At 43.9% G+C, this 23,518-nt stretch overlaps 1 protein-coding gene and 1 pseudogene across 2 annotated transcripts; both read right to left on the bottom strand.

The window, feature by feature from the left end:
* Nucleotides 1–9,101: 9,101 nt before the first annotated feature.
* Nucleotides 9,102–14,960, bottom strand: LOC136466535 (spermine synthase-like). 2 transcript variants are annotated; one of them, XM_066464975.1, is made up of 12 exons: nt 14,770–14,960; nt 14,229–14,446; nt 14,080–14,124; nt 13,060–13,136; nt 12,856–12,978; nt 12,565–12,669; nt 12,425–12,497; nt 12,206–12,277; nt 11,739–11,934; nt 9,919–10,048; nt 9,460–9,534; nt 9,102–9,371 (listed from the first exon to the last, which is right to left on the bottom strand). In XM_066464975.1, the coding sequence occupies exons 2-12, from the start codon at nt 14,413–14,415 to the stop codon at nt 9,291–9,293; spliced, it is 1,164 nt and encodes a 387-aa protein (XP_066321072.1). In that variant the 5' UTR covers nt 14,416–14,446; nt 14,770–14,960; the 3' UTR covers nt 9,102–9,290. The 2 variants fall into 2 exon arrangements, with proteins under 2 accessions (XP_066321072.1, XP_066321071.1); XM_066464974.1 differs by lacking the exons at nt 9,102–9,371; nt 9,460–9,534 and adding an exon at nt 10,852–10,950 and having other exon boundaries at nt 14,770–14,929.
* Nucleotides 14,961–17,694: 2,734 nt separating this feature from the next.
* On the bottom strand, nt 17,695–21,148 carry LOC136465079 (uncharacterized; annotated as a pseudogene).
* Nucleotides 21,149–23,518: the final 2,370 nt, after the last annotated feature.

The following is a 23,518-nucleotide window of genomic DNA, read 5'->3' as shown; positions in this document are numbered from 1 at the left end:
ACGCTTGAGCCCGCTGATGAGGGTAGCTAAAAGCTAACACCCGAAACAAAAAGCAAAATGGCTGAAAACATGCCTGAGCATCCCGGCCGAGAGCAAAATAGCTGAAAAGACGCTTGAGCCCGCTGATGAGGGTAGCTAAAAGCTAACACCCGAAACAAAAAGCAAAATGGCTGAAAACATGCCTGAGCATCCCGGCCGAGAGCAAAATAGCTGAAAAGACACTTGAGCCCGCCGATGAGGGTAGCTAAAAGCTAACACCCTAAACAAAAAGCAAAATGGCTGAAAACATGCCTGAGCATCCCGGCCGAGAGCAAAATAGCTGAAAACACGCTTGAGCCTGCCGATGAGGGTAGCTAAAAGCTAACACCTAAAACTAGTCGACCGAAATTGAGCTTCAAAAGACCCTCCAGCTCTTCGTTCCGAAAAGCAAGAGGCTCGGGGGCTACATCCAGATAGGAATACTTTTTCCTCAGAAAAGCACAAGCGCCACTCAAAAAAGCACTCAGATGCCGAAGTTTGTCAAAGCAACATTCCATGCCGAGTCGTTTTACATAGCGCAGACAAAAGGTTATCAACACAAAGATCTACATCTAACAAGTCATAGCACGGACAAAGCACTCGATGGGTCACAAACGAGGAAGAAAAGAAAAGTACTCGACAAATCGAGGGATTTCGTCAGGATAACGCACAGAGTTGTTTACAGAGCAGAGACAAAAATGGGACAAAGTACTCAGCAAGTCAAGTAACTCCGACCACACCCGAGCAAAGAATACATCAATGAAAATAAAGAATCTTCATTTGAAGAGGAATATAATATTACAAGAGGCTGGTCAATTGGATCAGGCATTGTCATCAGGAAGGGAAATATCAATATTAAGACTGTCTACAACCCTACTGGCTAAATCTTCGACCTCAGGCTCCATCCTCTCAACGGCATCAAGGTATTCTTGACTATCAGCTTCCTCCACTATCTTGGACAGAGGCGCCTCTGGAGCAAGGACCCGGACCTAGGCCAGCACATTCTTGGTACATACTTGAGCGCACTTCTTCGCGAACTCTTAGAAACGAGTCGGAATCTGAGGAATGAACTGAGCCCAAGATTGCCCGTCATCCGCTGGAGTCCGGAGAACATCAGCTACTGAACGAAAGGATTTCCACAAAACGTTCCAATTTTCAGTAGCCGTCGCCAGCTTCCCAGACAAGTCTTCAATAGTTTTTTGGGCCTGCACAAGATCTTTATCAGCTCCACGCCTGATCAACTTAGCAAATGCAAGTTCTTCTTCAGCATGAGTAGTTACCTCCTCAGCCTTGTTATGGCTGGTACGAACAAGAGTCTTCATTTCATCAATGCCCTCCGAGAGCTTTTTTCCTTCAACTCGGAGAGCTGGACAAAACACCAAACAACAAGTCAGCAGAAGGGAAAGGTTTGAATACTGAAAGAAACAAAAGAACCCGGAATACCTTTACATTCTTTCTTCACGGCTTCCAAGCTCTTCATGGCCTCCGAGTTCTTTGAAGCCTCCCAGATAGCAGCATCTTTCTATTTCTCCAACTCTTGGGCAGCAGTATCTCTCTGTTTCTCTGCCTCTACCACCCGGGAACGGAGAGCTTTTTCCTCTTTTTGATGCGACTTACGCTCAGTCTCCAACTCGGCCTGGAGGAGGTCAAGGTCAGTCTTCAGAGAGCTTACCTCGGAGGACAACTTCTCGGTTTCAGACGAAAAGAAGAAGCCAGTATGGTCATGAGAGAAAGTCTAAACAATTAAAGAAAGAGAAAAATAAGGCGTAAGGACGAAGGCAAAACAAATGGCCTAAGAAAGAATCTCAAAAAAACTTACGTGAAGCTTCTCCCCGAAAGAAGTCGTAGAGGACGACAAGCTCCCCCAGGCTGCGGTCAGCTCCGATAGCCGATGGGTGGCATCGAACTGTTGCACCACGTCACCTGTAAAAGAGGGACCGCCAGAAGCAACAGAAGGGGAAGGAGAGGCCGGCTAGGGCGAAGAAGGAGCGACCAAAGCAACTTCTAGGGAAGCCGAAGCCAATCCCTCAGAAGGACCCGACGCGACGGCCACAGTCACCTCCAGGCCGGCCAAGTCCGCAACTTCGCTAGGTAGCTTCGAAGCCCCCGCAGCAACTTCACCAACAGTATGTTGCGAGTCCTGAGGCTCGGAACTCGAGGGCACGGTGGAAGGCTGAGAAGAAGTCGATGAAGAAATGAGAGAAGACAAAACACTGAAAATTGATAAAAGAAAGCACCGATGAGAACCAGAAGAAGGAAGATAGAAGCAAAAAGATGAAGCCAGAATCTACTCACCCAACCACTTTCTTCCTCGCGAAGCCAAAAGAAGGCCTCGCGGGGGGGACTACGACGGCGAAAACGTCACCGTCACCCGACGACGGGAGCGGGATAGCGGATAACGGAGCCACGGAAGAAGCCAGGGCTGGAGCCATAGAAGAACTCTACACTAGAGGGACGATAGAGCTCGGTGCCAAGGCTACCAAAGAACTCAACACCAGAGCTTCAGAAGAAGTCGGCACGGGAGCCTTAGAAGAACTCATACCCGACGTCCGGTTACTTTAAAAAAGTTCAAGACTAAAAGTCAAGACAAAGAAGAGAAATTCAATGCAACAGGAATATAAAAACAACTCACCGCCGCATGATGAGGGGTACTTCGTCATCCTCCTCTCCCTCAGCCAAGGAAACCAGAGCACCCGCTGAAAAAAGAATAAAAAAGTACTCGGTTCAAGAGAGAAACAGGAAAACAAAGGAACAAAGAGTATTAAATGTGCTCACCTAAGAGCATGCTAGCAACAACTGGAGTACCTAAGAGAGTACTTGGTTTGCGAGGCTTCTTGGAGACAGGCAGGCCAGATGAAGACCCATCCGTTCGCCCCCTCATCGGGACACTACGAGGACCGCGAGGGACTAGACGAGGAACATATTCTTCATATACATCAACAAATCTGGAAGAAACTCCAGGAAGCGCTGTGGAGGGTGGGGACTTACTAGTTGCAGAAGTTCCAGCAAGTTTATCCCCAGTCTCCGCCACGGCAGGGAGAACATCAAGAGGGATCGAGTCAACAAAGTTTCGCCCAAGCTCCTACGAAAAAGGATAAAATAGCAAGACAAGGAAAAGCTAAGCAAAAATGGATGCAGCAAGAGTACATAAAGTATCCAAACAAAAAGATAAACAACTCACCGCTAGGGGCGGATTGTTGACAGAGAACTCAGAGACAGCAGGAGGAATAACGCTCACTCCTTTCAGCATCTTCTGGAGACGCTCGAGTACCTCCTCATCGGTCAGCTCAAGGGCTGGGACCATGCGTGAAGGATCCTCGGCCCCAGAATACTCGAAGCCAAGGTGCTCCCGCTCTTTCAAGGGCTGAACTCGGCGACGAAGAAAACTCGAAACAATGCCGAAATCGGTTAAACCCTGCTGTTTCAGCATGCTAATCCTATCAAGGAGTGGCTGGATCACTTGAATCTCAGCAGGTGAATCAAGTTTCTTGTCCCATCGGTCATTCACCACAGGACCAGATCCAGAGTGGACGACAAGGGAAGGGATCAAATTGGCAGCGTAAAACCAGTCGGCACGCCAATCTTTTACAGAATCGACTAGGTCATAGTAAAAAAACTTAATCTTAAGACCCTGGCGAAACTGAATCCCGCAACCGCCAAGAACGCTGGTTTCTTCGCGGCGGGGTTGAGGTTTCAGACGAAAGAAATAGCGAAAAAGAGATAGAGAAGGAGGGATTCCGAGGAAAGCTTCACAAAGATGAACGAAAACGGAAAGATGGAGAACGACATTAGGGGTTAGATGGTTCAGACTAACCCCGAAATAACCAAGAAACTAATGAAGGAAGGAGGAAGCAGGAAGGCAAAGTCCGGCGCGGACAAAGGAAACAAAGAGGACAATCTCACCAGGACCTGGAGCAGGAACCCGATGCTCGCCCGAAACTCTCCATTCAGCGATGACTTTGCTTTGGATCAAGCCGTCGCTGACGAGCTCGCGTAGCTAATCTTCGCTTGTTGTTGGAGCCGGCCAAACTTTCTGAGCAGCCCTCATTGCCACGAACTCTTGGTTCTCGATCAAAGAAAGGGATGACTCCTCGTCCACGAAGGTCGCCTGGGACTTGCTCGCGGTTTTCTTCCTACCCATGAACTAGCGGAAGCAAAAAGGTACTGGGGAAGATGAAGCTAGATGGCGGCGCTAAGGACGGCGGCGGCAATGGTGACGGCGGATGATTAAGAGCTAGGGTTTGAAGGCAAAAGAAAGGCAGTAAAGAAAAAGAGGACGAAGGGTCTATAAATAAATTTTACAGCGTTAGAAACGGCCCACCAGGCCCGTTAAAACACCATGTGAGAACGCAACGGTCCATTTACCGACGCAGCTAAAACGACGGAGGGCACAAATCCACACAACGGTACAATCCAATGGGCAGATTTCAGACTTATCCATCCAGCACCACGGCAGGGTTATCAGATCACTACAAGAACAACCCGTCAAACAGGAAGAAACAAAGGGCTACCTCGCAAGGAACAAAAGAACCCGGTCATTTAAGAAAGAACTCGGTAATCTCATGAATGACAGGGATCACAGCAGAAAAGTAAAGGACAACTCAGAAGATAAGATTCGTTCCATTACAAGCGACTTCAAAAATAGAAGATTACAAATCTTACAAGACCCAATGAACTCGGCACCACGAAAAGCAAAGTAGCAAAGAGGAACACGGACACGGCTAGGCTCTAGAACGACTACGTGTCCCAAATTGCTACTCGGAAGGACAAACCGCCATCAGCTACACTGTTTTCTTTAAAGGACAGACGCAGTGCATCCAAGGCGGAAATCGGTAGCACAGCAAGACAACATGGAGCAGAGAAGGCCGGCGGGCATCTGTCTACCCAAGACCGATGTGATGCTGGATATGGTGTTGATCTGCATCGGACAGTCTCAGGACAGGCGACGAGGATCAACCCAGAACTGCTAGATGAAGGAACGAAGCCCACATCACAAGACTTCCTCCAACTACCGCCACGTACATTCTGGCACAATGATGTCGCAGGATTAGCCTACCTCTAATCCCTATGACAAGACTTCCTCCAGCTACGACAAGACACACAGGAACTACAAAATATGCCTGGAGGCTGCTCTACTTCACAAACTACCATGTTCATGACCACGAAGGTTTCAACAGAATGTCCAATGGATGAAAACAAGCACTCCGGGACAGTATTTATAGATCAAAGGAGTGGCGCATATGGACTAGGAGTACCAACAAAATAAGCCTAACAAAGGACACAGTGAAAAGACAGGACTCAATAATGGATGACTCAGGCGAGAGGGAACAGTACTCGAAGACGGGCATATTCGAAAGAATATACCAGCACAGTACAACCCGTGAACAAAAGGTATTTACACTCAACCACCACCATACAACTACATCTGACAACAGCAGACTAGCAGACTATCAAAGAATACGCCAAGACCTCACATCCGAGTTCTTCCTGAACAAAACAACAAGGATATACGCTCGGAGGCTGCATGCTGCGAAACTACTCGGATGATGGTTTAATCCAAGACTAAAGGGCTGCTTCGGAAAGATGCCGCAAAACTACTCAGATGATGACATAATCCAACTCTCAGGGACTACTTCAGAACACAAATTTTCAAACAACATAAAGATTCAAGACCCTCCAACTTTTTGTTCCAAATAGCAAGAGGCTCGAGGGCTACACTCAGTGAGTGCACTTTTTCTTCGAAAAAGCGCACATCACCAAAAGACTTCCTCAACGCAGACCACTTCAAGACATTACGACAAAAAGAACCCGGAACGAGCCATATTCGAGTTCTTTTTGATAAAACTTCAACGAACAAACGGAGCAACTTCAAGACAAGATCCTCCAGCTCCTTGTTCCAAATAGCAAGAGGCTCGGGGGCTACAACCAGATGGATGTACTTTTTCTTCAAAAAAGCACTCACCACTCGAAGGTCCCAAGAAGCGCTACAAGGTTTCACTCCAGAAAGCACTCGGATGACATTTGTTCCTACTCAACAAGACTTGAAGGAGCAAAACGAGACTTTCAGAGCTCAACCATGAAGTGCTCGGGGGCTTGTCGATGCGGGACCCACAGGATACCCCGCAAGGGAGAGAGAAGATCTAGTCCAACTAGGATTCTTCCCATGTAATCTTAGTAGTAGTACTATTCAGTAATCCTACTAGAAAATCTCATTGTAAACCAACTAGGACTCTGGCCTCCTGACTATATAAAGGAGGGCAGGGCTCCTGGGAGAGGAGAACAACAATTGTACGACACTTCATAATCAATCCAACGTAGAGGCTAACGCCGGCTGGACGTAGGGCTGTTACTCGATCAACGATCGAGGGTCCGAACCAGGATAAATCGACTGTCTCTTGCGTTCACCATCGAGTTCTGCATACGCCGAAGCCCGAACATACTGCCTCGGGTACCCCCGTGGCAGGCTATCGGTGGTAAAACATCGACAGTCATGGGCCGCTCACCTCGAGCTATTGCGCCATGGAGGGGGAGATCGATGAGGGTGAGGTGGGTTCTTGCGAGGAACAGAGGGAGCTCAGGGGCTCGGTACAGGGAAGGAGAGGGAGAGGTGCGACTTGGATCCGGCCAAGCAAGCTTCGAGGTCGCGCTGTTGGAGATTGAAAGTTTTGGGTGTGCGACCTTTTTACTGTACACGACCTAAACCATCATATGGGTCTCTATTTTAGGTTCCTCCTGTTGGAGATAGTCTTACGAGAGAAAAATACTGTTCCAGCTGAAAAGACAAGTCAAAAAGTACATATCATATTATAAAAAAAACTAACAGGGCCATACAGGAAACGAAGAGGCGCATTAATTACTGCCGAAACAAAGAGGCTGCGCGGGGGCAAACTCGCCCCATTTCACCGTGGACCACGGAAAACGAATTCATTTGTGAAAAAGCTCAAAAGCTTCGGAACAATTTTTTTTGTGGGATGGAGGGAGTAAGAACAAGTGCAGCAATGTGGATGATTAATAAGTAAGAGCAAGTCCAACAATGACCTCTAAATCAGGAGTCGCACTTAAAGCTTAAAGGCTTCTACTTTTTGAGTCCTCCAATTTAACCATTAGATTGTCCCTGCATCTGAGCTTAACCCTCACATTCACGGATCCATGCAATCATGCCAGGAATGGAGGTCCTAGATGTTGTTATACATGCTCATCTCTGTTTATCTGTACAAGGGTCCATTCGGTAGAGCTCCATCTGGTTCTACTTATTCTTTGAGAGAAGCGATTCTGTGGCTGAAAGTGGTTCTCTTTGATTCTTTAACATAAACTCTCAAACCCACAATATTTTTTTCAGCTCCTAGCTTCTCAGTTCACTTCAGAGAATCACTTCACTTCTCTCTAAAAAACTGTTTTGCAGAGCTTCTACTGGATTCAACAAAGAATCAGCTCTGGGAGGTTGCCAAACAAGACCTAAAATGTGCATCATTTCAGTTTTTTTTTAAGCTCCCAGGTATGTTTTTCTATGGAGGTTTTCACGATTCCACCGTGAATGTGGTTTTCTGTTTGCACCTACTCCAAGTTGGTAAAAGAAGTCGTTTTAGAAAAGGTTTAGGTCAAACATTGAAAATATAAATGATGGATAACTTTTAAGTTGTTAAGATTGGAAATGTGAAAATCATATGAATAGATTTGTCTTGAAATGCACTTTCATAAAAATATACATATATCACTTTTCAATAAATATTTTTATAAAAATAAGAAGTCAAAGTTATGCTTTAGAGACTATATCACTATCTAAAACGACTTCTTTTATCGACCCGGAGGAATTAATATTTTCACTCCTTTGCTAAGCCTTGGGACAACAATGGGGCATGGCCGCATGGGCCATGATGGCACGATAGACTGTCTGACTGGCTGGTTTCTTGAACTGGAGCGGTGTACACGTGCCTGCTGCTGTCACCTGTCTCCTTTGGACATGGAGATGGATGGATCCTAGCTCCCAGGGCGGCCGGACAGTGACTGGCCATGGCTGCTCATCTGCCAACAGCCCACCAGCAGCAGCAGCAGCAGCAGCAAAAGGCTTTTCTCCTCCTGAAGCAATCGCTTCCCCTCTGTCGTCGTCCTGGACTCCCGTCCTTGCCTGCAGCCGTCTCTGTGCATCAGTCCATGCATTTGCATTCCTAATCCTAGCTGCTTGTTGTTGCTGCTAGGGGCCCGGCCCGGCCCTCCGGCCCACCGGCAGCAGGATGGCAATGGCGACGGCGATGCGACTGCGCTATTGCGCCGCACCCCACCCTCCAGCAGCCTTCAGCATGTTCGCTGGTTGATTTCTGGACTGATAAGCTCGACTGGTGCTAGTTTGTTGGAAGAAGAAAATATTATACCATGACTGATAAATCCTAGCTAAAACCAACAAGCGAACATGTTGCTTCTCTCATGGGCTATGGATACGTGTCCGGGGCAGGGCCGTGATTGGCCGCTACTTCTCCTGTCGTGGAGCATCTCCTATGACCAAGAATGATTATTCATGGGAGTTGTTCTATTTCAGATGCTGGAATTTTTAGAAAAATTCAGTTAACAATGTAACACAATCAATTTAATGTAAAGAACAACCAACTCGCAAGAGATGATTCATGATTTTTCCCTATATATAGCCAAACAATAACGAAATTGCATGTTCTCTAAACAACAAAAAATCAGATACCTGGAAAGTCATCATCTATCTTCTGAGATAATTTATCATCTATCATCAGAAGTGATTATTTATAACTCTCTAGTTTATTTTAGGACCAAAAAAAATGGAAAGTCATCATCTATCTTCTGAGAGAGATAATTCTATGACTAAAAATGATTCTACAAGTCATAACTCTTCACAAAATGCTTCAGCAGCATAGCCAGTCGTATTCATTGCTGGAAGCACACCTCCGGACTCCGGTGGTGAAGGAAAAAATGACCACCAAACACTAGCCCAACAGACCACGTCACCAACAAAATGCGAAATAGAACCAGTAAAATGCAACGTGGAATGCTCATCACGTCAGACTCGTCACACTGTTCGTCTTTTCCTTTGAATGTCATTTCTCATCTCATTGTTGGTGTACCTCGGAGCATGAATTATTATTAACACATGATGCCTCATTACGCGTCAAATCCCAATGCACCCCACACTCCATGTCCATGCTTACAATACGTGCTAGTACATTAGCGTATCCAATGGCGATACTAGGGAATGCCAGGAAGGAACGGTTTCTAGATGTCTTGGTTCTGAGTTGTGAGCTCCGGTCTAGTTATGATGCGGTGAGAATTCCACTCTTTGGCGCCACAGTTAGCTTTGGTGGCGCTGCCGCTATTGTTTCCTCTGCCTGCTCCTGTAAGATGGTGCACAGATTCTGTCGATATGAGTTTGCTTGTGAAATATTCTTAAAAATCGCTTGTCACGATTCGTAAAGAACTTACTGTTTCTGCAGAAACGCAATATGCTTCTAGCTCTCTCTTCGCAAAGGTCGGAAGAACAAACGCTGCTCTATGCATCTGTTGAACAATGAAAATTAACCAGGGTTGAGTAATCTTAATGGAAGCAAACTCACATAAGGGTTGCAGTTGAATGGGCTTCAATGGGTGAGCAAAAATAGGAACAGTAGGTATACGAACATTCCCATAGTACAGATGAAACACAAGACTCGACTACTACCAAATCATACAAGCTGTTAATGCAACTTGGCCCTAAACTAGTTGGTATGGGAGTCGTATGTTCCACTCAGACTCCATCGTCGCATAGCAGGGTAGTTAACGAAAATTAGAATTTCTGGATCATGCCATTAAGATAAACTTCTGCATACTAGGACAAAAGGCAGCACAGGCTAATTAAAATATTGGCACAAGAAATCATATGCGATTGATTAAAGGAAAACTGACCTCTGAATTATAAAATCTGATCTCCCTTCCTGCTTTAGTAGCTCCTTCCACTTCTTCAATTGGATTTATAGGAGTCAGAAAGTTCACCGGTGGACCTTCTTTGGCACATAGCAGAAACCCAATCACCCCACTGAAAAATTCAAGTAAACATTCTGTAAGAAAAGGTAAGTTCCATACAGGAAAAACGCTGAACACAACAAAAGACTTATATGCCTAGAACTGAAAAACCTACAACGTTTATTTGTCACAGCTCACAACTACTAAGCACAGAATGTCAAAACACTTAGCCCTGCTTTTTAAACAAAGGGAAACCAAGGAATTTTGAAGGATTATAATCCTATGGACAGCTTCTTATATGAACTCTCAGAACAAAGAAATAAGCCCCTGAAACTCTTGCACAAACTTTGGAGAAAATTCAACATGAGGTTAGACTAGGAATGCAAGTAGGTATCCAATGGGTAGTTATGGGTCACCCCCTTAGTTCATTTTTCTTGCTTTGAAATACAGATTAGTTCATTTTGATGTTTTTTTGCTCAATCAAATGACAAGGTAAAGAATAATTTTTTTACAGTATTCACAAGTACAATGCATTGAACTCTTCTCCAAAAACCATATATCCTGTCTTTCCAAATAAAACAACATTTATCTTCAAGTTCCAATTTCATTTTTTCAGGAAGTTTAATATCCTAACTTTTGGCAGCATGTTTCCTTTCGTGTTATACTCATTTTTCTTCTAATGCACAATGTTAAGTACAATGTGAAGTGATTATTTTCCTTTTTTGGGTAAGTCTACTAGAGCCTGCACAAAATAATGACTTCAAGGAAAAAATGAAAACTATTTGTAGCTCCAATAATGAGGTAAACATATTTGCATTGACAGCTAGGATGGCTTGATCAGGTAAAACATGTAAATAATGTTGGGAATATGCTCACTAATGGTTTGTCAGGCTATGGACTGGTTCCTTGCATGAGTTGAGCTAAAGCCCGAAATATCCTATGACTGCCAAATGAACCAGCACTGCCACCAGTTCACTGTCAACAATAGTGACACACATGAGGATCGCAGTACAAACTTCTTGGTACAAATAAAAAAAAATAGTTGAATGCAAAACAAGTTATCATGCGGTCATGCCCAACCCACCCATATACGTCAACCAAGGACCTGTCATAAAGGAATAAAAACTACAAATGATCACTTAAACTATAAGTTCAAAACCCTCCAATATGCATCCATTCAACTCAGCACAGCACAAGATGGGACTAAAGCTTGCACTCCTGAGCCAATCCTTGTTTTTACCAAGAAAAAAATGTAACAAAAAAAAGACAACTCAACTCACTAAATGCTATTTAGGTAAATGATTTTAACAATGGTACCCATATTTGTACCCAAAAAAAAGCTATCCATATGCATAGTGCAGACTTGATGCATGTATAACAAACAAAAACTACTTTTTCACACAAACAGGTGGTTGTTAGGTTTAGGACATGTACCTGCAATGAAATAGAAATAGTTGATACATAATTAAAAAATAAATAATGATTGATACAGTTCAGAGAGACCACAACTGTGAAAACTACAAAGTGAAACTATAACTGTATTTTAAGTATGCACCATTCCATGAATAATAATAATAATAAATCTTGAGGCCAATGACAGCACCAAAAAAGATGGATTGTACCAGGTCATTAACTTGTAATATACCAAACTTAATAGTACATTGTGAAGTGCAACAGCATGTCTAAAGTAGTCATATATACAGTTAAAATGAGGGGGTGGATGGTAAAGGTAAGGGGGCCAGAGAATAGAGAATCTGAAGAACCTTGGGTATGTTGGGACACTAGTCCATGCAAAGCGGACAGAACCCTTGAAAGTCTCACGGCAAATTGAAAGCATGTCCTGAATCAAATGTGTATGCAACCACATACTCTCAGCTTGGTTACAAAGAACACCACCAGGCCTCAAAGCTCTAGCAATGGTCTCAAAAAAAGGCTTCTCAACAAGTTCCTGAGCAGGCCCTGCAAATGCCAAATGTACGTAAGAACAGTAAGATTTGACTGAAAATTTGATAGGTCAAAGTTCTTTCTCCAAGAATATCTGCAATTTTTTCATCATTAAAGCAGAACAGCTACTGCTCACTAACATAGTAGAAATAAAGAAGCATGGAGTTCAGGAACAATATAATAGGAAGCAAAGAAAAAGGCAGAAAATAGATGTACACCAAGACATGGCTAAAACTTTCCATGGCACTGTTCTCAACAAAAACTATGCATTGCAGCATAAGCTCACCTATTGGGTCTGATGAATCAACAATGATAGCATCATATGTCCCTTCAGGAGCATTTCTCAAGAACTCCACAGCTGAAAGTAGAAGAAAAGCAATTCTTATGGAATTAGAGTTCACAAGCTGAAAGGATTACCAATATCTAAAACAATAGGAAACTTCACCAATCAGCAGATATCAACAAATAATGTAGTCATCATGGCCTCATGGGATTATCAACATACCGTCACCAACATGAAGTTGAACACGAGGATCTTCAAATCCAACAGACAAATGTGGGAAGAAATCTTTGCAAATCTAAAGCAGCAAAGAATAATTAAGCGGCTACACTTGAAAAGGTTAATGCATCAAAGGAGAACCTTACATCAATAACCAGCTGATCAATTTCACATATGTCAATAGACTCCACTGAATTATGTCTGGAAATCTCTCGAAGTACACCTCCATCACCACCACCAATAACCAAAACCTGCAAAGTAGTTCCTAAGAACATAAGTCACTAGCATGCTACAGTTCCATGCAAGTGCAGGTAAAAAGAAATATTCGATGCGCTGAGATATAGATGTATAATATCTTCCAAATCAATTTCTTTTAAGCAACCAGAATTGTCTATAATTTCACAATATTAAGGAGACACAAGGATCAGGAGATATACCTTTTTAGGGGATGGAATTGAACAAAGTGGGACGTGAGTAATCATTTCCTGGTATGCACATTCATCCTTATCAGTCAATTGAACAATACCATCAAGCACAAGGACTTTCCCATACGTTGATGACTGCACACAAAAATTACCAGATTATACACAACAGAAGCCAAAGGCAGTTTATGTTTTCTGGTATCAATAAGTAAAGAGAACCTCAAAGACCAGGACTTCCTGGTATGGTGATTTCCCCTGGTACAATATCTTCTCCACTTTCAAGGAATGGGCCTCTCCTATATATGAGAACAAAATCACAAGAGGTATGATAAAGTACAACTGTTTCACTCTAGAGAAAATGCCAGAGAAGTACTGCAACACAGAACAACTGGAAGTTTGGTTCAATGCCAAAATAGCAATATATAGGATGCCAAACAGCAGTATTCGTACAAGGAAAAAATAACACACCTAGGGAGAAAGAGTCCACACTGGGGAGTACAGAAAAACACTGATTATCGAACATTGGAAAAGAAATTGAACATGTTACAGGGGTCAGGAAATGAAACCAAAAGGGCATAGGCTTTCTCGTGGAGACAACAAAACCATCCACACTAAAATTGACAATAAAAAGCCATGAGTAGCACTCAGGTGCATAAGCAGACATCAGACACCACATCACCACTAGGCACTAGCACATGAGAAAAAATTACGCAGACATCAGACACCACATCACCACTAGCACAGTCAACAGACTACAGAGTGTCTTATGCACAACATAGTAAATAAGAACAAAAAAAAATCCTAACTCTGATTAGCATGCACTATGTTAGGTCAACTTCCAGTACCAAATTTTGCGATGACAATACTATAAGGGTGTGCTTGTAATAATAATATAGATAACATCTTAGACATATCGAAACCATTCTCTGTACAGAAGCTGAACAAGATGCATGTCTACTTCCAAAAAATGCAAGAAATTTATTTCAAGAATAAGCCAGGCTAAACCATTTTCTCACATAAATAAATTCTGGTTAAATCATTGGTGGAAAATTCAGTTGCAGTAGCAATAATTTAAGCATCGCGTCCATTCAGGAATGAAGTTGCCCAGCCATTAACTACATATCTACCAGAAAATCATGTTGACTTTGGAAATTTGGAATACCATTCCTCCAGTTGACAATTGTTAATTAAGAGACATAGCATAAGGTAAACAATACTGGCAGCAGGTGGGCCAAGTACCTGGCCACATTGGGTTATTGTAATATTGAACCTTGATGGCTTTACCTGCACAGGCAGCAATCAGGGTGAAATAAAATAACCTGTTAACTATGTCAGTAGTAATAAAGTAGTACAGTACATGTCATGAAGCAAGACAACCAATGGCGTACCGCAGTGTGATCGTGGCTCGGTGAACCATCCCGAAACCACGGTGGCATGGCACTTGGCCTCGGACTCGGGCGCTGCAGCTCTCGCCTTGACACAGCAAGGGGGCAGCGGCTTGGCGGAGCCATCACCCCCACTCCCCTTTGTCTGCGCCGCCCCATTCGAACCATTTCCTGCGCCTCCAGCCTCCATGGACCCTGTTCCTCTTTGGAGTTCCCAGCCTCTGAACAAAAGCAACAGACGCGCACAAACACACACACACACAAACAAGGTCAACTAGCCATTGGTGTCATGGAAGCTTCCTGAAGAGGTTGCGAGGTACAGGGAACGCGAGCCGCGAACGTGGTGGGAGCACCAGGCGGTTGGGGGGGCTGACGCTGAACTGAGGAGGTTGCGGGGTACAGGAAACGTGGAGCAATAATTTCCGGCAGAAGAATCGAAGGTTGGTGGGCGTGTATGCACTTGTACTCGAATCAGATCCGAATGGTCGGCTTCGACCGGCAGGAAGGGAAGGGGAGGGAAGGGAGGGGCGCGCTCATCTCGTACCTGATGGGTGCTCGTCGCCGGCGGATTGAAGGAGCCGACGAAGAGCGGGGGAATGGGCCGACGAAGACCTGGCGGCTGACAACGCGACCGACGAAGATCTTGGAACCTGGGGTAGGGCGGCGGCGGCCCAGTTGCCGCGTGAGAAAGTGGGGAGAGAGCGCGCGCAGTCGGGGCGGATGGGAGAAGTAAGGGCGGCGAGACGATCAGACGAGATGGAAAGTACAGGCGTGTTTGTTGCGAACGTATCCGGTGCGAACCAATCAGCTGCGTAACCTTCGAAACTATGAATCAGGACCATAAGATGCTAATTCAATGAACAGGGTTAGAGGTGAGATTATTTTGCACTTAAGGTCCTTCACCGGCCAGTCACTTTTCCAATACCCCTGCCCCCTCGTGTTTGTTTCTGGTTGGAAAAGTGGCCGGCTGGTGGGGGCTTTAAGCGTAAAATAATCCCATCTCTAACTTTGTCTATTGGATTAGTATCTTGTAGCCCTGATTTCTAGTTTTCAAAGTTGCACGGGGTGATTGGTTTGCACCAGATACGTTCCCGTGTTTGGTGAAGTGGAGGGCGACTCCAACTCTAAAGTCTAAACAAGTTTGTTTGTTAATTAACAAAAAAAATCAAAAGATAAAAAACTACTACCTAGATTCCTAAAATTGTCTTAAGTCCAACTTTTTAAACTTTGACCAAATTTTTAGAAAAAAAACGTTAAGATTCGTTATATCAAATTAGTACCATTAGATTTATTATAGAATATATTTTTATAAGATAATCATTCATATATGTTGTTACTCTTTTCTATAAAGTTCGTCAATTTTGACTGACACGGAATCTAAGAATTGATTTATTTAGGGACCGAGAGAGTAGTCAATTTTGGCCTCCTCCTTGTTCTTGCAGAGACCTATGTTCAATTCATGTGCAGCAAGAAAAATAGGCTACTTCAATAGCTTCTGCAGATTACAATAACTGAATCAAAACTGAGACTTCAGACACATGCATTCCTTCAACAAAATGTAAAGCATAAATTTTAAGGCAGGTCCTGCCAAGACAGATGCCTTTCTGAACCAACATCAGAATATCTAAACCCTATGCAAGAACTTGGAAGAATAAAATAAAAACAAGACATTGCCGTAACAAAAAATCATGAAGCAACTAACATTACCAAGTGTTGATGGCATAGAAGATCATCAATTTTGATGTCTACATGCACTGAGTGCTAGAAAACATCCAACCAAACCAACATTTAAAAACTTGTTACTCATTTGGTTTAGCTATTGTAGTAGCATGTATACTGGTTTGGCCCATGCAAACAGACCAAACTCAGCAAGACAAAACATGTCATAGCTATCCATCACATCTGTTGATTAGAATTCGCCTTGGGAGCAATTTACTGAAACAGAATTCGCCTTGGGAGCAATTTACTAGAAGGAAATCAAATATCAGTGTTCACCCTGCTGCAGCAGGTTCAGGCTGTCAGGGCCTGCTGGCTCTCCAGTTCTGAAAACAATCTGCATGAATTATTTTTACAGATATATAATTCCATGATAGGCAAGGGATGGAGAAGAAAAGAATGTAGATTAATGTTGAAGCATGTGTCGTTGAAATATAGAGTTACAGAAACAGGAAATACAGTGCTCAAAAGATATCGTCTGTTCAGCGAAGTCTATGTATATTGTTGTGCAGATTTAACGAACTCCATTTGAAGCATGTATCTTTTTGTCCCATTCTAGCAGCTCACTAATTACCTAGTACCATTTACTTGCCAAAACGCATCAAGAATAAGACCATTTCGCTTCTACTCCGTATAAATTTTATGACCCACCCTAAAAAGGAAAAGCTCTAATTTTTAACCAAGCCTAGTGGAGGGTAAATCCCTAGACCTAGAAGAGCACCAACCTCACCAGCAGAATGAGCTCCATGGCTGGGAAGCCACCTCCTTCTCATCCCCTTCCCTGTCCCAACCCAAGTGATAGAGGTGAGGTTCCATGCCGACCACATCAACTGCCACACTCAATCTCCACAACGAGCTGTTGTGGGTGAGGTCACTGGCAAGGAGGTCGTCGCCCTAGATCCCCACCACCACCCCACACGGCCACACCCACCCACCCAAATGCAGAGGAATAGGCTTCGATTAAGATTGCATGAGTTTGCAACAGTTAGCCCCATAATCTTGATTTTGTAGGGTGTTAGCCTATCATGTTGGTTTTCCTTAGGTAAGCTTGTGAACCAAAAGAAAGGATAGCTTTTCATTTGTTATTGACCATTTAGTTAGCAGTTGGCATCACTCCTCTTAGATCAACTAAAATAATAGAGGAAAAAATATTGCATGGACAGAACCGATCGATCGTAAGAGAACTGTTGCACCAATCTACAAGTGCCATCTTGAAAGAGAAACATCATTGGAGGTTTTAAACTGGTAACCCTAAAACAACACAAGAAAATGTTTTTAGCTACACAACAAAGAAGACTATTTGGCTAAAAAAGATGTAAGCAAAATGTCTCTAGTCCTACCAAGTTAACCCCCTAGTTACTAGCTCTTTTATGTAATGTCATAACTAACTTTGGCGAAAATGATAAGATCTAAGGTCCAATATAATGGCTAAACTTAGCAAGTTTTTCAAAACCAAGACTATCATGTTTCAACTATTAAAACATAGGACAACATGCATCTTTCTACATAATATCACACTTGAGCGAAAAGATAAGGTAACACATCAACAACTAGCATATGGGAGGGGAAGGGGGAGGGGGAGAAAAACTCATATCATAAATAAATAAATAAATCAAGTAGTACAACTTTCCAGCAGGAAAAAAGTATTTATTGATTTTTTAATGTAGCTCAGTAGACAATGCATGACATGAACCAGTGACAATCAAGCAAAGGATTCAGGAGGCATAACATATCGCAACAAACCAAAGAGCTTCTACATCCAGAATGCAATAGGACCAAAGTGATCTCTATGCCTAGACACTACAAAGGAGCGTGTTGACTGGTGGTGATCTGTGGTTTGAAGCTCTCCCTTGTGATTGTACTTGAGGCCAAATATGGTCAAACGGAGAACACAGCCATCATAGTCTCCCAAGGCTCGACCCTCCTCCACTTCCTCACGTTTCACACATTGGACAAGGCAGATTTTGTTTGTGCCCGTAGAGGTGAGAGAGGCCCTCATGTGCCTCTGCCGGTCCTTGTAGAATAACTTCTCCTTTGTCATCTGTCAATCCGGAGCAGTGTTAAGGCAGCCAGGGGAGACAACTTTATAGGAACAAATGTAGCCATCCCAGCAAAGGCCAACCCATGAGTTGGTCTCACCGTCAAAGTGAGCTTGGCCAACGAATGGCAACGCCCACTCGCCATGCCACCTCCAAGCAGAATCCTTGGTGTTGAATGAGTAGGTGGCTAGGTGCCCATGCGGCCATTATTCGTCGAGGTCATGAAGATGGTGCATCCGTCCGCATGTAGCGCATAAGAGTTAACGTGGCTGCGAAAGTTGAAGGCAGCGGTGGCAGAGTCTTCCAAGACCAGCCCTCCGTGAGATGCTCCCAAGACATGGCTTCGAACGAGTGCTGGCCGTCGGAGAAGCGATACGTCAAAGCGTAGATCACCTCACCAACGGCCATAATGATACCAAAGCCACATAGCATTTTAGGAGGGGCATGAGCGCTGATGGCCAAGACGGCCGTCTTAGAGTCATAGACGAGGCTGCATCGCTGGGTCATGAAGGCGAATATAACACCTCTGGTGTTACGAGCTTGCTTAGCACTTAGGTTAATGTCTAAGAGAAATCAGCAAAACAAGTTTTCGGGTTTAAAAATTTAAAGCCCACATGAAATTATAAACGAATCTTGTGTGACTCGCTTTCGTAAATAAAACAAACAAATAAGTGTTGCTAGTCAACTTGTCTTGGTGCTTAACAACTTTTAAATAATCTTGTGGACAAAAGTTGTTAAGGGCTTGTTTTGGAAAAGTATGAAGAAAGTGCTTAAAATGTCTGATAGCAAATAAATAGTGAATGGCTTGTTTATTTGATTAAGCATGAAAAACAATTTTTATAAACAAAAATAAAATATAACTTGTAATTGGTACTTAAATAAAATTTGAAGTGCAAGTTTAGTAGATAAAAATGCAACTATTGATTTGGTGAATAGATGTTGTTCCATGGTGTTTTTTATAGCTCAAGAATTGAAAGTGGAATATAATTTTAGCTTCTAGAACTAAACGATTTAAGTCTGGAAACCTAACGACGATACCGTTTTGGCATTGAAATTTTGATTAAATTTCTTAAACACTAGGTCTATGTTTTCATAGTGTTGATTGCATCTAAGTGAGTACTTTAGCTTGGTGAAGTCCATGGTTGGGTTGGAGTTGTCATGGAGTCGCAGAATTTGCCCAGATTTAGTCAAAACACGTTGTAGTTCTGCAGTTGACGCTCTGTTCGTGGACTGTCGTTCAGCGCGACAAACCTATCTTGACGTCTCTCTAACTTCCTCTCTGATTATCCTCAGGTCATAAGAGTTGCTTCGCCAGTTAGGTGTTAGTACCAACTTTAGGTTAGTGGAACCGGTTGAACCTGAGTCGAGTTGATCAGTGGCTTTTATTTTGCTTTAAAATTAGTGCACGTCGTTACAACGTCCTCTATGTTCACGAATCTAAAGATGTAGACTTGAATTTATATAGCCAACTACGGGAGGGTCTTGTGCCCTGTATCTCTAGTGTTCGAATCGGAATCAAGGGAGTTAATAGTAGGTGTCTCAGATTCACACAGCAGGAAGGGTAGAGAAGGGGTGGGAATACCTGGTGGTGGGTGCTCGTCGCCGCCGAAGAGACCGACCGACTAAGGCCTCGGCATCTAGCATAGGACGGCGGTAGCCCACCCTGGTTGTGGTTGGACTGTGCGTTGGGGTCAGGCGGTACTGAGGTTCGCCTTGCGCTTTGCTCTGATCCGATCTAGGTGGACCAAGCTCCGCCGCCTTTGTGCGGCGAACGAGGATTCAATTTTTTTATAAGCCCAAAAAACTAACATTTTAATAAAAGCCCATCTACTTGTTTGGGGCTCTATTCAGGCCCATATTCTATTTTTAAGGTTCTAGAGCAAAAAAACTACATCACAAAAGTAGAAGCCCTCTCAAATCTTTCCTTGGAGCCCTCATTACTAGATGTCTGGAGGGTTTGCTAAAAATATTAGATGTCTAGAGGGAGCCTCTACTTTTTTGTTTTGACAGTTCATCTCTCCACCCAATCTAAAACCCACTCGCCTAAGTGCGACACGCTATTGTCTGATGCCTCGCTTCATCCCCAGCCGTTCTGCTCCATCCTGGCCAAATCCAGCGAGCCCTTCTTCCCCAACCGCCCTCCTTGGCAACTCCCTTCTCTCGGCGACGCATCACTTGTCCGGATCTAGAGATTCTAGCCAGACCCTCTCCTCGGCAACCCCCTTTCCTTGATGTCCTTAGCAGTTCCCTTTCCCCGACTACACCACCCTCGCCTGTGAGTGTGAGCCCTGGCTCTTTGGCATCGTGACCCTTGCCCAAGAGTTCAAGCTCCTCTTCTATCGTGGCATGGCCAAGTTAGTCAATGAGTAATAAGATAAGAAATAGGATGACAAATTGATCCCGCGTGTCATTCATTACCGAATAAATTTAATGACCCTATTTTAATGGGTCTTGCATGCATGTTGTAGATCTTTTTTGTTGATTTTTTTTGGGCACTTAAAGCCAGTGATTCAATTTTTGCGCTTTTTCTCATTATTATAGTGGTTGATGGAACATGACAATAAACAGACATGTACATGGAATATGAAGTTCACAACACGACAATTGCTTGATAAAATGCACATTGACAATATCATTCAGATTGACATAACTTGCATCTAGGTTTAAAACTTGATGTAACATGGCTTGCATCCAGGTTCACAAACACACTAAACATATGTAACACCCTGGTGTTAAGAACCTTTTTGCTAATGTTAAAGTTTTATGGAGCGGGTCAAACAACTTTTCATGAGCTCCGGTGATAAAACCTAGAATTAATCTTTTTACCGCGCTTGAGCTCGAGTACAGTGGAGATTTAGTTTTTGAGTTTGAAGGCATTGTTGATGTTGTTTAGTGGAAAAGAGAAAATAGATGAGAAGGAAGGAAAAAGAGAGAGGGTGGAGAGATAAGAGAAGTCTCTAGAGAGGTCAAACATAATCGTCGAACCTCTCTAGAAACGCCTGACATGTCTGACCGTTCCAGAGACACCAGCGTGTACGCACGGGGCACGCTCGCCCGAGTGCTACGTCCACCGTACAGCGGCACCATGTGCCATGAGGCCCGCAACCCGCCGCACATGCCTGGCTTTGTGCTGCTGCTGTGCTGCCCTATGCTGGTGTTGTGCGCCATAGGACCGGAGCCACTAAAAGCCCTAGTTTGGTTTTGTATAATTGATGAAACCTATGGGCTAATCCTAGTGCTAAGTGTGTAGACATGAGAGGATAGTCCATTCCAAGTGGAAGAAGCAAGAGGATGATCATGGTGGATGGTGATGACCAAAAGATGATCAAGTGCTTCACATTTGGAAAAGAAGAAAGAGAAAAACAAAAATGGGCACAAGACAAAGGTATAATGATAGGAGCCATTTTTGGTTTGCACTCAAAACACCATAGAGGGTGTGAGTGATTTAGGATCGATAGTCGTACTATAAAGAGGGGAAATCTTTGGCTAAGCGGTTATCGAGTGCTACTAGGTGATATGATTCTTGCACATGCATTTAGGAATCTAGTGTGCTAACTTTGACCCTTGTAAATGCTTTAAGAAATGCTAACACACGTGCACACAAGTTCTACACCTTGTAGTTAGCAAGTTGGAAGCAAGGGCAAAGTAGTTGTGGACTTAGAAAAAGGAAAGGAGGAGAAAGTCCATGATTGGACGCAATAGTTAGGGTGGACCTACGCGTCTGGTCAATTATAGCCAAAGTGGCAGTGTTAGCCGAGAGAGCCAAGGAGCGATTAGACGCTGGGATCAGATGCTGCTATAGCGTCCGATCAGTTGTTCTAGAGGCGGCGATGAGTGGCTTCGTGATCAGACGCAGGAGGCAAAAGGTGACCGGATGCACAGGGCCACGTTAGGTCAGCGCTGGCATACACTGGTGTCAGCTCCACAGGTGTGCGCAAAGGAGCAGTGTGTTGACCAGACGCAGGGGTGCGTTAGGTTGACTCCGAGCAGATGCGTCCAGTCAGGGTTTTTTTGCTCTAGATTCTTACTGGAAAACGATCGGACGCCGCATACTCTTGCATCAGGTGCGTTGAAACAACACATCCAGTCATGACTTAAGTGATTGGGTGATCAGCTAGTGAGCATTGGAGATGGATGAATGAGGTTCAAAGGTGTGACATGTGGATAGCTGTGGGCGACCAGATGCTGGGGCGCGTTCGGTCAGTCCGTCCGATCAGCCCTGCGTAGAGCCAACGACTCTATTCTCTAAGGGAGCCTATTTAAAGGGTTTGGCTGGTTTTGGGCTTACTCTCTTGGCACTTTGACATTCCTAACATACTTGTGAGCCTAAGCAAACACCTTCCACTCATCTTCATCATTGATTCATCATCATAGTGAGACTAGGAGTGATTCCAAGTGCATTTGCTTGACTGATTGCATCTAGTGGCACTTGGGGATCATTGTGGCTGCGGATTTCTTGTTTCTCTTTGTGGTTGCCGCCACCTAGATGGCTTAGAGCAGCGGAGGAGCTTCGGCACGTGTTGGTGATTGTTCGTGGCTAGCTCTGGTGATTGTGAGGGGTCTTGCACCTTCCCCGGCGAAGAGCCATAAGGTAGCTCTAGTAAATTACTCGTGTCATTGAGTTACCTCGCTTGTGGGTAGGTTCTTGTGGTGTCTAATTGTGTGGACGAGGTTCGTACAACACCTCTTAGCCATCAAACCACTAAGTGTTGGTCGACACAACGAGGACTAGCACACGTGCCGGCAAGCACGTGAACCTCAAGAGGAAAATCTTTGTGTCTCTTGTGTGATTGGAATTCTCCTAGGGATTGGATTGACTTCATATTGTGATTGGTTCATTCCTCGACATGGTAGTATAATCACCATACTCACTCCATTACTTTCTTACAAACTAGTTGTAGCAAGCTCTTTAGTGTAGCTAGTTGTGAGAGCTTGCTTGGTACCTTAGTTTCATCTAGTGGAGCTCTTTAGTGTATCCTTGTTGAGAGCTCTTAGTAAGTAGTGACTTAGCCTCTTATGTGCCTAGAGATCATAGCAACTAGAATTGTTGGGTAGGTGGCTTGCAACCCTTATAGAGCTAGAGTAAGTTTGCATTTCGCCATTTAGTTTACTAACAAATTGCTCTAGTGGTTTTGTAGAGTTTTAAATAGGCTATTCATCCCCCTCTAGCCATATTAGAACCTTTCAAGTGGTATCAGAGCCGTGGTCACCGTTTGATTGAAGGCTTAATAACCTTAGTGTCAAAAGATGGCTCAAGTTGTGTTCAACCATGTGGGGGGCAAACCACCGTTCTTTGATGTACATGCTATGATTATTAGAAGAGAAAAATAAAGATATATCTTGGTTCAATCAACGATCAAGTGTGGGATGTGACCGAGAGTGACTGTGATTATTGATCCCACCAATCTCACCAACTAAGACAAGACCAACAAGCAATGCAATACAATGGCTCCCAACACCATCTACAATGCCATTGATTCCAAAGTGTTTGAGCAAAATCAAGGATTGTGAGAGAGCTAATAAGGTGTAAAAGAGATT

Source organism: Miscanthus floridulus, chromosome 7 (assembly GCF_019320115.1).
Source record: "Miscanthus floridulus cultivar M001 chromosome 7, ASM1932011v1, whole genome shotgun sequence".
In the NCBI taxonomy this organism is placed as follows: Eukaryota; Viridiplantae; Streptophyta; class Magnoliopsida; order Poales; family Poaceae; genus Miscanthus; species Miscanthus floridulus.
The sequence above is the reverse complement of the archived record's forward strand: the minus strand, read 5'-3'. Positions and strand labels throughout refer to the sequence as shown.